This window comes from Emydura macquarii, unplaced genomic scaffold, assembly GCF_026122565.2.
Source record: "Emydura macquarii macquarii isolate MOO-44397 ecotype Brisbane River unplaced genomic scaffold, CSIRO-AGI_Emac_v2 contig_2636, whole genome shotgun sequence".
NCBI lineage: Eukaryota > Metazoa > Chordata > Testudines > Chelidae > Emydura > Emydura macquarii.
In genome coordinates this window covers 13,858,141-13,876,572 of record NW_027132773.1, presented here as the reverse complement: position 1 = coordinate 13,876,572, position 18,432 = coordinate 13,858,141, and the positions used below count along the sequence as shown (strand labels likewise).

At 35.6% G+C, this 18,432-nt stretch overlaps 1 protein-coding gene across 2 annotated transcripts in view; it reads left to right on the top strand.

Annotated features, from left to right (window-relative positions):
- The window catches only part of NRCAM (neuronal cell adhesion molecule), a 274,576-nt gene that overhangs the window by 242,821 nt on the left and 13,323 nt on the right, over positions 1 to 18,432 (top strand). For both annotated transcript variants that reach the window (XM_067564201.1, XM_067564202.1), the window contains exons 24-27: positions 8,578 to 8,703; positions 9,871 to 10,023; positions 14,130 to 14,261; positions 16,962 to 17,040. In XM_067564201.1, the coding sequence (XP_067420302.1) occupies positions 8,578 to 8,703; positions 9,871 to 10,023; positions 14,130 to 14,261; positions 16,962 to 17,040 (490 nt within the window). The remainder of the gene's footprint in view (positions 1 to 8,577; positions 8,704 to 9,870; positions 10,024 to 14,129; positions 14,262 to 16,961; positions 17,041 to 18,432) is intronic.

Sequence of the window (18,432 nt, the reverse complement as noted above, 5' to 3'; positions counted from 1 at the left end):
TTCTACACCCTCTTTGTCATGCAAATTTGCCTTTCCCCCATAAACCAAGATGACAAAAGGGGGAAACACAATCTTCACTAAACTGGATAAATCACCCTGTCACACTCCGTTACTTTCCAATTTGCACTTACATGATCTTTGTCTTTTCTAACCCTGTTCTGTATCTCTCTCTGCATGACATCTGTTTACTCAGCTCATGCAGCTCCTTATAAAGGTGATTTTTTTTAGTAACAGCCAGTTAAAATGCATGCATCTAAAAACTGCATACGTAAAACACACACATCATATATAATATTGGTACTTGGAAGGTAGATAACTGCATAAATATGTATTGATGAAACCTTTGCAATCCATCAATTCACTGGACTTGAGGTTACTGAAATAAAAGAAGATTATTGATTAAGAAGCTGGCTATATATAAATTATTGAAGCAACTGGAAATATATCATTGTAATTACTTGACTTCAGTCCCACCTAGCACCTTCTATCATCAGGTCTTATAAATAGGTCATTAAGGAAGGAAAAAGAATGAGATTTGAGCAACCAGCAAGATAAATATCCCCATATGGGATGTACCGACATAATGTTCACAGAGAGGCACAATTATTTGCATAATCTTCAGCACCATTAGCACTAAAATACTAATACTTCTAATCAATTGAATACCTGAGAATAATACATTATTTTCTGTATTAATTCTATATGATAATCATTACTTAAAATATTACTTTCTTCTTGTTGCGAAAAGATAAGTTAGGCATTGAGTTTGAAACTACTCCTTTTTGACTGTATCACATATGTATACAATATATAGTGGTTTACTGGGGACTAAAAATCATTCTCAGCAGCATTCCTGTCTCCTAGTTTGAGCTAGGATGTGTTTGTCATCTCAATAGAAGCAGCAGCAAATTTGTGTTTGCAGGAGGAGATGAGATGACTTATTAAGGATGTTCTGTTGTTAGGGTACTTGCCTGGGGCTCAGGAGACACAATTATGGTTCCCTGCTTTGTTACAGGCTTCCTGCATGACACTAGGAAAGTCATTTACTTTCTCTCTGCTCAGTTTCCCATTTGAAAAAAAATAAGGATAATAGTACTTCCCTACCTGAGAGGGTTCTTCTGAGGAGAAAATACACAAAGATTGTGAGGTGCTCAGATACCATGATAAGTACTTAAGATAGATTTCCTGCACACTCAGCCTTTTCTCCAATTGATATGACTTGCTGTTGCTGGTTGTTTTCTCCTCAGATCCCAAATCAGAAGGAATTTACTGTATAGAGTGGGCAGGGGGAAAAAGCCACTCATCAGTCCTCAGCTCATATGTGGAGTACTGTAGTGCAATTGTCTTTACAGCAGCAAAACAGCAGCTTGTGACACCATAAAAGAATGCCTGATTTGTTAGACAGTTTGCTCTGTAAAATTAGTTGTGCCTTAATCACTTTGTTTTCCCTCAGCTAAAACGCTACATTCAAACTCTTATCATCTCCTGTTTTGATTACTGTAGCCTACTTCTTCTCTTTGGCTTCCCTGATGCCATTGGAGTCCACCTTCCCATATTTATTCCATATAAAATGCTGCAGCTAAGATCATGTTTCTGCCCATCATTCCCTCTTTTAGTCCCTTCGCAGAGCTCCCCCTCCTTTGCTATATCCAGTGCAAGCTTCTTGTCGTTGTCTTCAAGCCTCTGCATAACTCTGTCCTAGCCCTGGTCTACATTTACCTGGAAGTTCGGTGGCAGTTGACGGGAGTTACGCAAGCTATGCAGAGTAGCTTGCGTAACTCCCGTCGACTGCTGGGCTTCCCTTCTGCGCGCCGTCTTCACTGCGCTGCGCTGATGGGAACCGCATTCCCGTCGATGCAGCGCTACGCCACTTGAGGGGGTGGATTTACTGCGTTGACTTCCTGATCGATTGAGCGGGTCTACACTGACTGCTCAATCAATCCAGAAAGATCGATCTGACAGCAGCGACTTTGCCGCCGTCAGTATAGACATATCCTTAGTATCTTTTTGTATTGCCCCCTGTCCTCTTGGTTCCATCATTGAGGCCAGATTTAATGCACTGTTTGTCCGCTTTCTCATGAAATGTCTCCATGCCTTCCTCCAGCCAGTCCCCTACATTTGAACACCCATCAGGAGCTGGTCAACAAGGCCATTTCCTTCACCTCACTCAAAGCCCTCCTGAATATGCATAATAATTGGAAGAGTATACTAGAGAAGACAGTAATAACTTCTCTGTAATAGCATGCAATCATTGCTTCCTTGCAGTAACTTTTCATGGTCCAGAAATCAGACAAATTTAATATGAAAATAGTTGGACATGTAATTTGGAAGGTGAATTTCCTGCTGTACTGTACTAGTAGAATCTCATCTCAGCAACTCAGATAGCACGAGAGTGGCCTAATACTTGCATCTCTTACTTCTAGAAAAGCAATGCACTCTTACTGTTGCATACGGAAATGAGTTTCATTGTGCAATAGCTGTCTTTTAGCAAAAATTCATTTTCACACAATTCTTTGTTTCCCCTGTCAATTCGTGGCAGAATCTGCTACCTTTTGTCTTTTCTTGTTTTATATTCTTGGGAATATTCCCCATCTACCTATAATTTTGCAACAAATAGTGTCTCATAAAAGACAGGTCTTATCAACAGGACAATAAACAGCAATAACATGATGCAGTTGTATAGATATATTCAACATAATTTCACTCTACAGAAGTCTAGAGATGTATGCTTCCTTCTCAACCCACCACTTTCTTCATGGAGTGTAGTGTACTACTGCAGGAATCAGGGATTTGAGGATCCATATGAAGTCATGTTTGATGGTGAGTTTGTCACATGGTTGGATCATTACTGAGGGAATTTAATTAGCTATTCAGTTGAACAAAATCTTGAAAAAATTATCCGCCCCAGTTTTAAAACTTTGTTGTGTCTCATAGGTCATTTTACTGACTTTGTATTCTATGTGTAGCTTAGTTATCTATAGAAATTGTGTTAGTGCATGGCTGAAAGGTTATATTCGTCTATCGAGAGAGAGAAAATGAAGGTTGTCATTGATTTAAAAAAGGATTATTATAAGTTAGGTCCTGGTCCTCTGATCCTCCAGTTAGATCCAGGCAGGTGGATGCTTGTACCCAAGAGAGTTACATTGAAACTAGTGGGGCTCCAGACCAAGCTTCCCATTGCAGGATTCGAGCCATAGTCACTGACAGATGCCAGCAATATTTTAGCATAATATCACTGCTACAGAATAGTTAACAGAGGTTAATTTGTTGGAGGTAGCTGAACAATAATCAATCAGCCCATGTAAACTGGTTCGCTTCATAATAATCCAGTGTCGTCTTTGTGGAAAGAATGTACTATCAAATTACTGCCTGTACAGCACTATTGTACAGTTGCAGTGGCATAGAATTTAATGCACATTTACTCTTTTTACTGAAAGGCATCTCTTCACAAGAGCACTAAGCTTCTTTTTTTTTTTTTTTAACCAGTTGGCACCGGTACAGTTTAAGAGCTCCTGCCAATAGGTTTCTATGTATTGGTGATGAGTGCTGAGAAAACTCTGTTTTTAGGGCCAGAGGTTAATTGCCATTAGAGGTGTGCTGACCCAGAAAGCAAGAATTTGGATAGATTTACGACAGACTGTGAGTGTTCAACCACACAGATCCTTGGCTTTCATCACCGCAGGCTGCAGCAATCACACTGTATGATGTAACATGCAGTATCATACATCACAAGAACATGGTGCATGAGACAGATGTCAAAAAACAAACCCCTCCCCCCATTTTTCTAAGACATGGAAAAATATGTCAATGAATTAAAAAAAGGAGGGGAATAAAATGAATGATGCTTCAAAAACAGCTGTGTAACTGAACTCTTCCTTCAAAATACTGTCTTCAGTAAGAAAAACCTAGAAAAGAAATCTAAACAATTAGTAAGCAAGGCAGGCATTGTAAAAATAACGATTTATAAGAATCAGATGAGAGTATATGTGGAGAATTTGAACATAAATCAGACAATTGGGTTGATATAGAACCTAAAGTACAAAGAAAATGAAGAACAGAGGCAACTTGATCATTGTCTACAATTACCTATGCAACAAGAATATACAGATGCCGAAGGGTATTTAATCTAGCATTCTAGCAGTCTAATTAGTTCAACGGCTGTAAACTGAAGTTGGAGAAATGTAAAATGGAAGTAAGGTGCAAATTTTTAACAGGGAATGTAATTAGCCATTAGAACAGTCTACCAAGTGATATAGTAGATTATCATTTGGAGTCTAGTATAGTATAGCTTGGCTGTGAGATAATTTGGGAAGGCATGAAAACAGTCTACCAAAACTTTAATGGGGTAAACAAAAAGTATGTGAGGAAGGAGAATAATGATGTACTTTGATAGTGTGCTGAGGGATTTAACTAGAACTGGTGGGATGAAATGAAAAAAATGAAACAGTAATATGAATATCAGGAAAAATCTCCTGACATGGAAATTATTAGGCTGTTGAATAATCTCATGAAAGAATGGGAGGAAATGCCATCACTAGACTGGATTTAACAGTACTAAATGAATTGCAAGGAATTCTCCTGCATTGGGAAGTAGGGGGAGTGGCTCATCTTTTATCACAAGAATCTTTCTCTCTTTTCAATATTTATATGATTAAAAGTATCTTGCCAAAAGAGTGGCTTAAAGAAAAAGATTATTTTAAATCACTGTTCTAATAAAAAATGTTTTTTATCATTTAGTTGCTTGGTACATCTTCGAGAGATTTACCGAGAGAATGATCCCAAAGGAATTTGTACATAATTTTCTCTCTCAATTTGCAGCTAGAAGTACTGTCTGAAATGGGTATTTCAGATTTCAAGCCCCTCTAATTTAAAAATGGTATCATCAGTGTAACAACCTGACTCAATATCCGTGGAAGTCAATAGGATTCTTTCCTTCGACTTCAGTGGTCATTGAATCAAGTCCTAAATAAGTTAATGTTATTCCAGAGTTATGGTGCAGCAGATAATTGTAAATTCTTGCAATAGCTGTTCAGGCTTTTATTTCATATTAGTGAATTAAGTGCTTTAGTAAAGTGATATTTAAAATTAGTGCAGGTGCTACTTCTGCTCTAAACTAAATAAATGTATGGTCCTGCTTTAATGGAAATATTTTTTGTCTATTTATGAATAGATGTAAGGTGTGAATTTCAGCCAGGAATTCTGTGTTGTCAGCTCTTTCTTGTTCTTTGGTATATTTTTATGATTCAAACAAGGGTCTGTATTAGTAGCTTCTTATATTTTTTGGAGATATTAAGAGGTGGAAGGAAATGGAAGGGTATGAATGTTAGCCCAGTACACAAAGAACAAACAAAGAATCAGCAAGAAGATAGATGTGATACTTTTAATGGACTAAATAAAACTAAAATTGGCTGACCATTAAGAATCACACTCACATCAGCAGACTATGGAAAATAAAGCAAGAAATGTAGTTTTAGGGTATAATTCAGACCTTACGATGAATCTGTGTGAGAGAGTGAAACAAAAGGGAGTTGTTTATTGGTTTTGTTTGGGTTTTTTTTGGGGGGGGTGGGAGGAGTGTTAAATATGTATTTAAAGATGGAACCCCGGTCATGTTTTTCTGGAATTAATTGCACAAGTCAGATGAACACGACTTTGCTGCAGGGTTGAGTGTGGAATGCCAGCGTGTTACATGTGATCCTATATCTTTCAACAATTAACTTTAAAAATAATAATAAATTTTCAGAGAAATTAATTAATTTGAATTTTCTGTGCCTTAAATGATGGCAACATTTTCTAACCAGTTTCACTATTATTTTTTACTTTGAGCAGATCACCCACAAACATATTCCTCTTCAGTGTATTGATGGAATGAGCCCCTTTTCTCTTTAGATTTAATTTAGAGAATTAATTTCACAAACTACAAGAGAGAAAACTTAGAAGGAAATTTTTATGCACATCTTTAATATTATGAATTTTAAAAATTGGCTATCTGCCAATTCATTTTGAATTAATTAAATTATATTCTTTGAGATGTAGAAAGCAAATCCATAAATATTTGATCTTCTGAGTTAACTGTACCTGGGAAAAGAATGAACTTGGCAGTATTTTAAAAAATGTGTGATGACATCTGAGAATTGCACCATCAAAATCTTTTGTCCTGTTTGAAAAATAAATATGAGATGTATTTTCATTTACAGTTTAATATTAATTTGACAAAGACTGCGTGCTCTCATATTTATTAATCTAGTTTGTAGAGTATTAACCTGTCTGGTTCCACATTAGGGGTGAAATCTTGGCCCCACTCAAGTCAGTGGGAGTTGCCTTCACTGGGGCTAGGATTTCACGTATGGTATTTTGTTGGCCTTTGAGAAGTATCCTTGGTATTATATCTGGGGGAGAGAAGGTGCTTTCTTAATAGACATGGAAACCTTAGTGACAAATAATACTGCAATAGGAACATCTGCACAGAAAAACAATTTCATGTATTGCTCTCAGAAGGAAAACTGCTAAGTAAATGCATTGGCCTGGATGTCTATACAGAAGAATTTCAGGATGATATATGTTGTGAAAAATAACTATTTGCTTAATAGCATTAGAAAAATAAGAATACTGAAACCAGTTTCTATTAATGAAAAGCCCAACTGAAGAACAATAAAATAAATATATTTATTTAAAAGAAGTGAGCCAAAATATAGCTATTTTTAAGGGTCCAGAAGAAACTGACCCTACTTGTTGCAGTAAAATGCCTTCTCAGCATCCAGCAAAAGCACGGCTTTTTGATGGGAATGTATTTTTGGCAGTATTCATAAGACAGTACCACAAGATCCATAACTATTTTCAATGACTCTTTCTTGGCTATGCAAAAAAATTGATTTCTGTCTTTCAAATATTTTGGTAGCGATTACGCAAATGTGTGGCTTTCCCTGGTTTTTCAAGTAATGGTCATTTTCATGCAATAGTGAGCTTTTGAAGCGTTGGGCCTATGTTTCTCTCTTTTTGTTTAGCCACCCACTTTATATTGTTCAAAAACAGAAACAAAAAGCAACCGCTTTCGACTAAGTGCAGATTTAGTACGGTTGACTCACTATATTTCTATATTTGAGTAAGGTCTAAATTAACAGCTGGATGCTGTAACCTACGTTTTCAAAAGTGTCCACTTATTTTGGGTACTTCAGTTTTAGGGTTTACCAATGTGAGACACGAGAGGCCTGATTTTTTAGGTGCTGAGCACTGGCAGCTTCCTTTGGTGTCAGTTAGAGTTGTGTATGCTTAGCGCCTCAAAAATCAAGTTCTTAGGTATTTTGAGACTGAGCAGCAAAAATGGAGCTATCCAAAATAAATAGAAAATTGAAAATGTAGATCTCCACCTCCTAAATCATAGAAATTAGAGCCAGAAAAGTATAATATCTCCCAAAGAATCTGAAGGCGAGTGTAGGATTATCCTCCCTCAGTTTTCCAGAACCAGAAAATAAAATTGTATGGCTCTTGGTTTTTTCCCTTGACATTAGTGTTTTCATATTGATTACATGTTTTTCAAGAATGGATTAGGATTAATACACATTAAGTAGAATCTAAAAATAGTTAATTGCTTTTTTTGGTGGGAGGAAATTACTTTTGATGACTGATTTGTCAATAGAGTATTTAAAATAAAAGTTGGTATGAAATGTTAATTATGATTATTTTAAAATATCCTTCTATAAATGATAGGGTTTAGCACATCTGTAATCTGGCTTGCTTTCAGAGCCATTTACGTTATTATTATACATTATTCTGTCCTTTTCATACTTTATCAAGTAAAATTATTTGTAAAGAAACCTGCATGAACTTAGAGTATGCATGTGTTGGTTTACTTAACAGGTAAGATTCTCTCATCTGTTGTGTTGTTTAAATAATATTTTCTTATGTAAAACTGTTTTTATTCTTTTTATATTTCTTCTTTTCCACTATCTCTGGTGATGAAGGATATTCAGAAACCCTTTTTGCAACCTCCCTTGTCATGCATACTGTCCATCCAACATTCTGTAAGGATATTACGATCTTCTTTATCATTATAAATTCAGTAGAGACGGTTGAAAAGCAAAATTCCATGCAGGGCATGCAGTGAGGAATTTGCAAAGTCTGTGAAATACCACATGGATTCAAGGAAATTGTGTACCTGCATTACACTACATCATCTCCTACAGTTTCCAATACTAAGTGACCTGTAGAATGTTCTTCACTTTTCAGCTGTCTGCATTGTGCTTCAAGAAATTTAAATTATAGTTTGCAGAGCTTTGGCAATTTGGTAGTTTAAAGTGTTTAGCAATTTTAGTGGTATAGGCCATGCACTGTAGAGTTCATAGATGTAGTTTTCCTTTCTAATTTAACAGTGTAGTGAACTGCCTGCTATTCAACTACTGTATGTGCTAATGCTGTAATTTAGTCACTAATTTTCAATAATGGAAACAATGAGTATGTATGAATCATACATTCCATATATGTGGTCCAAATTAGCATAGTAGTTTCTTAAGTTAGATTTTCTTATGTGCATAGAGCCACAATTTCATATTTTGCTTTGTTTTTCTATTGTGTATTCAGTGCGACCAGTTTATCCAAGGATCAGAAATGTTACTGCATCTGCTGCTGAGACCTATGCCAATATCAGTTGGGAGTATGAGGGACCAGATCATGTGAACTTTTATGTTGAATATGGTGTAGCAGGCAGTAAGAAGTCATTTCATTGAATTATTCTAAGTGCTGGGATATATTTTAAAATATTTCAATAACTGAATTTGGCACATATGGATCTAGCTTTATTGATATTTTTTTAAATGTCTAGAGAAAATAAGTCATATTAATATTATAATAAAAATTCCTGCTCTTCAGGATACGTGATGCTTAGTAAGAAAATACGCTTTTGTTCCCTTGCATTATTTTATCCACTCTTGTGAGTAAGAACTGTTACTACCTTTATTTGCCTAAAGCTGTTGATCATACAGTGATTAGTCCTGCAGTGGAAATATATTTATATTCTATTAAATTTCCTAAGAAAATTATAGTAACAAAAATATATATATATATCAAAATAAAAAAGAACTGACCAAAACCAAATCTTTTAAAGTTATGCCTTAAAATAGGAGCAGCCAGATAGCATATTAGGAACAAAAAACTTCTACCCACACATTGGCATGTAGTTAATGACAAAAATAAAGCTCCAACCCTTTTTAAGAACAGTTTGATTTAGTTCTCATTATGCATTATGATTAAGATATTACATTAATAAAATGGAGATACTTCCAGCACACTGTTCTTGTAAAGTGGTGAGTAAATGCCAGAGAGAATGTAATTGTAAGTCATCTTATGAAAAGATATAAGTTTTGTTCTGAACTTTGCTCATAGAATCACTTGAGATGATTTTAGAAAAAAAGCTGTATACAAACGTAAGGAAGACATTCAGAATAAACAGGAAATATTTCCACATCATCTTCAGAATGTGAAGTAGAATTTCTCAACAAAAGTAAATGTTGATTAAAAATACAGCAGTATTACCAAATTCAATGAATAAATGTTATCTTTATATAATTTATAACTGCAAATTCAATTACATTTCTTTAAAGAAAATAGATGCAAAGTAATTTGCTGTAATGCAGTGGAACAAAAGTATAGAATAAGTTTTATTATTCAGATAGCATTTTTTCTTGATATTGCATGCAGTATAGTACTGACAATCATTATTGTGCCTAAAATTATATTCTTTTTGGAGAAAGCAGTTATTTTTTCAGCAAATCCAAGATTAGCCAATTTTCTATAGAAAGTGTTCTGTCTATAACTTGGAGTAGCAGATAGTAATTTAAAATATTCCAACTTGTTGTTTTCCTAAAATTTTTATAGGCAAAGAAGATTGGAAAAAAGAAATTGTAAATGGTTCTCGGAGCTTCTTTGTGTTAAAGGGTTTAACACCAGGAACGGCATATAAAGTCCGGGTTGGTGCTGAGGGTCTGTCTGGTTATGTGAGTTCAGAGGATGTGTTTGAGACAGGTCCAGGTGAGGCATACCATACCAGTTCTGTCTCACATTCAGAATTGTGATATGCTGAGTGCTGAAATATTGAACTGCTGCTAGTAGGGAACTATTGTAGCTGAAACATAGTGATATTGTTTTCTATAGTAGCGCTAAGCTACTCTGTAAACTTCTAGATATGCCAGCATATCTACTTTGTAGACTATGAATGTTTTCCTCCTTTCAGTTCACTCTGTTTCTCTGCCACTTATATTATGGGCAAGAACACTTACTGTTCACATTCATTTTGAGCTGAAACATGTGTTTGTTTCTAATTCAAAGATGAATTAAATTAGAAACTATTGTGCTATATTTAAATAACATGGTGTACTGTAATACAGCAGAGTACATATTTTTAAAACGAACCATCTCAATTTCAGTAGTTTAGTTTCCAGAAACGTGATCTAAAATTTTTGTGAGTTGTCAGAAGTTTAGGTATCTGATTTAAGTGAATAGTTCATGTAATCCATGAATATTATGTGCCAATGGGATGAATGATAAATAAGTAGATCCCTAATTATATTTCTTTTGTCATTAAACATTGACTTCCATATGATTTTTATATCACTTAAACTACAAAATACCATAATTAATAAGACAATTTAATTTAAAACTTAATTTAAAACAAGTTGATTTAAAATTTAAAAAGTTTAAGTATTTTAAGTGCTCCATACCTATTTTCCATAGAAAAATAATAGACACATTTTAGTGCAATAAAGTTTGCAGCAGTTGTGCCTTCATATGAGAATAAGTGATGCCTGTTCATTTAACTCAGAGAAAGAGTTTTCTTGGAAGTGTATTGATGTCATGATGAATATGGGTTTGCAATATCAGCATGTTCTTGATAAAATGTTAGTGTTTGGTGTGTGTTTGCTAGCCACTGTTGCTCATTCCAACCAATGTGGCCCATGGATAGTTAAGTAGATCTTACTTTGGTCTCACCTACTACACAAACATTATGATTTAAGAAAATAGATTGCTAATATGTAAAGTAGTTTGAGCAATATGAAGTAATGATCCTACAGATAACAAAGCAAGTAATTAACATGCCTGTTTGAAAGAGCATTCACTTTCTAAAATCATAATGTTTTTGTTTTGTGTCATGTTTATAGTACATTAATGCTCATAGTGTTACAATGTTGCTATAGGAAAGCTTTTGAAACATAATGCTAAATAGCAGTGCCCAACAAACATTTGCAGTCTCAATATAGGGTTTTTATTAGTAACCTTTTAGCCAGAGAAGGCTAATGATACCAGAAAACGGGTATGCAAATTATATATGTAGGTTTGTTCAGAACAAGTAGGCTGCAGAGTGCAAAGATTGATTGTATTGTAACTCACTCAAAGCAAGGTGGACAAAACCCTCCCAATCAACGCTCTGCTTAACAATAAAACTTCAGTAAATCAAAAAGTCAAGACTCCTGTATGTATCTGTGAGTAAATTAAATGCTGTGGCTCCATTCCTTCAGTCTTTCAAGGCTGGAGACATTGGAACTAAGGAAAGGTTCAGTATAAAGCATTGCTTTTGATCCCCACATCGGATGATTTGTACAGCAAAATTCTTTCTAAAGGTATCTAGCTATGTCACTTTCTGAAGTCTGGGCTAATGCTGCTAAACATTGGGGAGGGGGACAAAAGAGCAAGATACCCTTTTAGAGTACTCATTGTCAAGGAAGGAAAACCCTAGACTGGATATGTAAGGCCTCAACCAGAAAATGTCTATTCATTCTAGCAAGCATTCCTATAGAGCATCTTCATAATGTGTGATTTTCTCTTTCTTGAGTATGTCCAGTATAGTGGATTACGTTTTTTCTCACATATTAGCAGCTTCTTTGTTCATCAGGAGTAAATATTTTTCTGCCTGAAGCAGATAATTTGTTTAGAGTAAACAGGAAATTTTATGCCATTTTTTAAAGTTATACTGGGCTTTAGAAACCCCTCCCTATCGGATATACAATAAGTCAAAGAATACAAGAAGCTGTATAAGTAAGTTTTCATCTTTACTCTTATCATCTCTCTTGCATGTTTTTATGCATGGATTGTTTTGCTTGATACTATTTTATTACTACATTTGAATGTTAAATGTGCTTGTGTGTCTTGCTGTAGCATTTGCTACTAAAATTTTAATGCCTTATTATATACGCATGTTTACAAAAAGCAAAATCACTCTAACCTAAACATAGAAAAGAAAAGAAAACTACTGGTATAGGTTACTTTATAATTCAGAGAGATCACCTTCCTCCTTCTATTTATGTTTCCTTTTACCAGGTTCAATATTATCCTGCCGTTTTTATATATTTAAGTTTTAGATTTTTAACCTCAACTTTATATAAAAAAAAGAAAGAAAATGTAATTGTTTTATTTGGTCATGTATATTAGTAGTAACTGGGAGTTCATTTCTGTAAGAAATATTATTTAACTTCTAAAAATCAGAATGCAGATGCCATGCCAAAGGCTGTGAAAGCTTCAAAAATCAATCCCATACCAACCAGACTCCTCCAACCATCAAGAAATTAACTGAAGGGAAAATCAGACCCTCCCCCACTAAAACTCATCCCCACAACTTCCGATAGGGAACAGGATTTGCACTCCACATGGAATGAGCAGCAGGTCCTAACTGCAAAGATACCCTGAATTTGCCTACAGATCTGGTGGAATCCACAGGAGTCCGGGCCACCTTGAGGCTCTGCTTCCACATGGGCTCAGGAACCCCAGTGTCTCCTTCTACTTCCAGGCTCAAGGAGTTGTTGCTCCAATGGAGTTGCACTTCCAGGGATTTGTCTGGGCATAGCTGTCCCCAGGACTTCCCTTAAAGATGCATCTGCCCGGTAATCTGCCCGGTAATCTCTGCAGGGCTGTTGGGGAAAAGACATGTGTTTCATTGGCCCTGTCCCCTACCTAAGCATAGCTACTTGTTCCTCATCTCCTCTTTCTTCTTCCTGGGTGGATCCAAGCCCATGGAGCGCCCTACTCAAGATCTGGAGAATGAAACTGTTCCATGGGAGGTGGCTGATCCTCTTAGACACCGAAGCAGAGCAAGGGAGATCCATGTGTGGATCTTAAGATGTAAACTACCCTTACGTAAAGTTTCTACTGAGATTGGATCTGGAGTGCCACTGATCTCAATAGAATAGATCTCAATAGACCTCCCCAGGCCTGGGCTATATAGGCACCATCACATAAAATGGAGCAGAGAAACCAGGACATTCTGGATAAAAATGACCCCATCATCTGTGCACAGAGGGGATTCTGTGCCTGTGGACCTTCCCCATCCCTGTGGATTTGTTGTCTGTACCAACCCCTGCAAACCCAGATCTCCTGGACTGCTATTCACAGGCCAGGGATTCTATAAGTGGGGAGCAGCAGGGAGTGGACAGGCTGGTGACAGGTGGATGCACCCCTCCTCTTCTTCTCTCAGCTGACTTCTTCTCTGCTGTCCTCCTCCAAGGGTTCCCTCTCCTTGTAAGGTCAGTCCTCACTGCAGATGGCTCCACAATTTTAAAGTGGAAAAACTTCACTGAGTTTACTAGGAAAACTCATCCTGCATGACAGAGAATAGGGACAGGGGGCACAGGGGATTTATTTTGTCCAAATTGATTGGTGAGGTCTGGAATGACCTGCCCTCTCCCTTGTTTCAGTGGAATTGGCCTGCGCTAGCCAAAGAGTATTTGCTTTTTTTAGAACGTAACCCAGATATTGTATAAATTATAAAATACAATTCCTTTTTATACCTGTATCAGTGTAAGTTTTGAGAATAATTTTAAGATTTGTAAAAAGTGATAGTTATATGTGTAGGACATGTACATGTTTGACAATGAATTGTTAAACTTAAATGATAAATTAGATTAGTAAAACACAGGAACTTTAGAAATATTCAAAAGTCCGTTCTAAGCTTTTGTACTTGTAAACCTACAATTTTTCAATTTAAACATCTACAGTGCTGCTGTATCCCTTTCGATTGCTAACTGCACATTACTGCTATTGCTGAATTAATAAATGATACATTATTTTACATTATTGGTGTGAATAATAATATAATATATATTTACATGTAGCACATAATCTAATATTTTTTCCCTTTCATTCTCCAGCAATGGCAAGCCGGCAGGTTGACATTGCTACTCAAGGATGGTTCATTGGTCTTATGTGTGCTGTTGCCCTTCTTATCTTGATTTTGCTGATTGTTTGCTTCATACGGAGAAATAAGGGTGGCAAATATCCAGGTAGGATATACATCAATGTAGTCTAAAATAATTAAAATTGTTTTATTGATAACTCTTCAAAGCCAAATTTCCATTCTGGGGAAAGCAGAAGTACTGACAGTTTCATGAGAAATCTTGTTCTTGTGAGAGATTTTCATCCAGTTTTGCAGATTCCAGAGATACGGAAAATGGGATAAATATCCAGACTTCTCAGTGTTCATCCAAATTGAACCCAAACCTTTTAAAATTTGGGTATCACTAATTTCAACATAATCATGACTTTAAGGGATGGTAGGGATTTTTTTTATAATGTCTCCAGTTAGCTCAGGCTAAATAATTATATCTTTCAGAGTTGCCACCTCCTTCTGAATGCAGTTGCCCATGAGCATATTTAAAGTTTTATTTTCTGTTAAAAAAAAAATCATACCTGAACATAAGCCAGTTGTCTTTTATTAGCAAGCTTAACATGTCAAATTGCATTATGAAGCCAAAGGCATCTTTTTGAGTCAAGAATCCTGCACTTCCCACACTGTCTTATGATTGTTACTTATTTGTTTTACAAACACATCCGTGGACCCCAGGAAAGATCAGTGTCTACTGTGCTGGCAAACAGTTCCTGCCCCAAAGAGTTTACAGTCTAGACAGGGGAGACTTGAGGTATTTGGAGTTGGTGAGAAGGAATATAACACACATGCAGAGTGATGTTCTGCAAATGTTCTTATTAATTCCTCAATTTTTTTGTTTCTTTTTTTAGTGTTTAGAGAGGGGTTTAGTTGAGAGGTAATTAGCTAAATTGAAAGATAAAGGGAAGGGAAGAGGAGGAGGAGGGGAACATGGAGGGCATGTGGAGTCAGACTTCTGTGAAGAGACTCTGAGGAAGGGGCTGGGAGGGACTGGGAATGAACAGCCAATCAGCAGAAGGGAAAGAACATCCAGAGTAAAAACTGTAGGAAGTGGGTTGTACTGATGACATCATCAGCGTACAAAGGTTCCTGCTACAGTTGCTTGTCTGTGCTGCCTTCTTGCTGAGGTTCTGGATAGCTCATCCCAGGAGTTTTTCTTCTCAGAGCTCACCTGGCTAGGGGGAGTGGTGGAGCTGCATGGAGCCTGGTGCCCATGGAGAGTTGGACTCACCTGCACAGTTCTGAGTCTGAGGACTTTAGAGTAGGAGGGGTAATCTTGATTGGGTCTCCTTACCTTCTCCCCCATACAGACCATGCCTACTGCAATTGCTTGTTTCTGTTCCTGCTGCTGTTAAATGAGCTAGTTAGAAAGCTTTATTTGTGCCAATTGTTCTAAAGCTATTTCAGAATAAATTGTACTCAGTGCGTTACTTAGCCACAGATGAGTCTGGATAGTCACTATGATGTCGTTTTCCACCTACAGTAAGTATAGTTCCATAAATAAATGGAGATAAATCTATGTAGCACACAATTACTAACTATTTTGGGTGTTTTGATTGGAGCATGTCACGTTGAGCTCGTCTTGGGTAAAAAGAAATCAGTTATTTCAATATGTAACTATAAGAGTCAGAAGTAACTTCTCAAGATGACATGCATTATCATAATTATACCATCTGAAAATACTGCCAAAGATGATTCACATCACCTTGAATGATGGAATATAAACTAAATATGTACCAGCTAAGTAAGAAAAGTGTAAAAATTTGATACTTTAAACCATATATGAATAGTTGCTATACTAGGATAATATATTAGAATAATAATTAGCAAAAGAGAAATGAAAAAGTACAAACAGTATTTAAAAATAAACTTGTAGGATGTATAATATAATTTCACCTTGTCAGTACCCACAATTTACTGGCATATGTGCTATATAAATATCTATCTTCTATCTTACTTATTCCTATGCTTTTGTCACTTTGCTATCAAAGGCCCCAATACTGCAAATACATGTTCATATCTTTACATGAATTAAATAGTCACATGCATAAAGTTAGTTACATCTCTGAGTGCTCCCAAGATTGGGCCCTCAGTATACAAAGAAGATGTATTTAATTGAAAATACTATTTTTAGGAAAAAAATACTGTGAAAAAATACACAGTTAACTTTCAAAGAGAAGATATAGGGGATTTTTTGGTTTGGTTTTGGTTAGTTTTTAATAAAAGAAAGTTACAACAACAAACAAAATTCTTCCAATAATTAAAAATATCCAAAGGAAACAATTTTAATGAAAAGTAAGCATTCCCTATGTATTGCTTGTAACCCAGACATTCCTGCAACTGTGCCAGTGAATATGAAGGTGAAAGCAAATTTGCTAGAAACTGGCTATAAACAAAAGTGAAATGAACTAATCATTTTCACTTATTAGTATGACAGAAATGCAGAGTGAACTAAGCATAAATAAATAAAACTGATTATTTTAAATTTTAATAATCGAAGGTTTTGTTAACCTAGGAAAGAATGCATTTTTAAAATAGGATTTTAATCCGAAAGTGTCCCTTTTAAATAATGTCAAAAATGACTGGAACAAAGGACTTTCACTCCTGCCAAATGATGTATTTTGTACTTCAATAAAGATCTTTTAAAACTACCACATATGTATTTTATTTAAAGGAAACAATCTAAGGCCCTTGTTTTGCAAAGTGATCCTACCCGATCCTTATTCCATGCACCCACATGGGTCAGTTTGCAGGATCACGGCCTTAAATATTTAGTCCTAAAGTTTAATGATAAAAATCCTAATTTCAAATATTGTAGTGAAGGAAAAGGAAGATGCACATGCCGATCCAGAAATACAACCTATGAAAGAAGATGATGGAACATTTGGTGAATACAGGTAAGCAGTTGACACATAATATTACTTATGTATCCTACTCATGTTAATTTTTTGATTTAGGAATAAAATATAATTTATAGAACATGACACTTATTTTATGAAAATGAAATTACAACCCCTTTGTAATGGTGTAAATTACTTCGTATTTAATGTTTTCCAGAATTAATTATAGATATAATCTTTAATTAGACTGCTGGGAAAATGTAAAAGACCAAGAATTATGATTTGCAGGATTATACTAATATTATCATATATTGTAGTGATCGGCCATGGCTGTAAAATTCTCAGAGTTAAGGGCATTTCCATACAGAGTTTAGTCTCAGGCCTATCTTTAATATATTCAAGAGCTCAAATACTTGGCAGCACTTTTGCCTGTTCTGTAACCCTTTCAGAGCTGCAGCACGTATAAAATACTTTGTCTTGGAAATGTGCTTCTCATATACACATAGAAAATAGTAACTTGTATCCCACTCATTGGAAAGCAGGTTCTTTTAAAATGGCTGCTAGTACCAATCCGGAAATAGCAAAAAGATTAATCAAATGACAGAGAGGAGGGAATATCACTTAATAAAAACACACCACTCTAGGGAATTCAGTGCATGAGATACAACAAACTGCTTTCAGATCATGCCACTGAGATGACTGTCATTCTTGCATGTTATTTTGACTGTCAATCTTGTAGAAACATGTGAGTTGAATCTCCTTGCAGCACAAAAAAGATGTTCTTTAGAGAAGTCTTTTCATAATAGTTACATGTGGTGTGTTTTAAAGAGAGCTGTAACATTATATTAAATATATTTTGATTTAGTACAGAAAAGGAATTTATTATTTCTTTAACAGGTCAGTGTTACATTTATTTTTCTGTAGGTAAAATACTCTTTATAGTATATTCCTAAGTTAATAACATTTTAAAGACTTTAATTTGTGTATGTAATCCATTCTAATGCATGGAAAGTCTGTTCTTTCAAATGGGGCTCACTGGACTGTTGTAACCTTCTTGTGTAGAGGAATGTGCATCTCATCTGGCTGGAATAAATTCTATATTTTTTTTTCACTGTTCTGAATGCCAAAGAGCAGTTTCTGTTTACTCTTGCAGCTATTACAATCATTCTATTCCCTTATAATATTCGTCAATTCAGTACAAAAACATTTTAAACTTGGTTTTTGTTTTTAATTTTCAATGCCTATTGGGTTAATTTAGTTGATTTTAGCTGACAAAAGTGAGGGACTGAAAACATTGGCTGGAAACAGGTATAGTACAAAAAAGTACTATACTAGCTTCTCTATACAGCCCAGCCATTGTACCTGAATTCTAATTTACAACCCCTCTGCTTTTCCAATCCTGGACATTTCTTTAGCAGAAACTGACATTCTTGCAGAATTGTGCCAGAT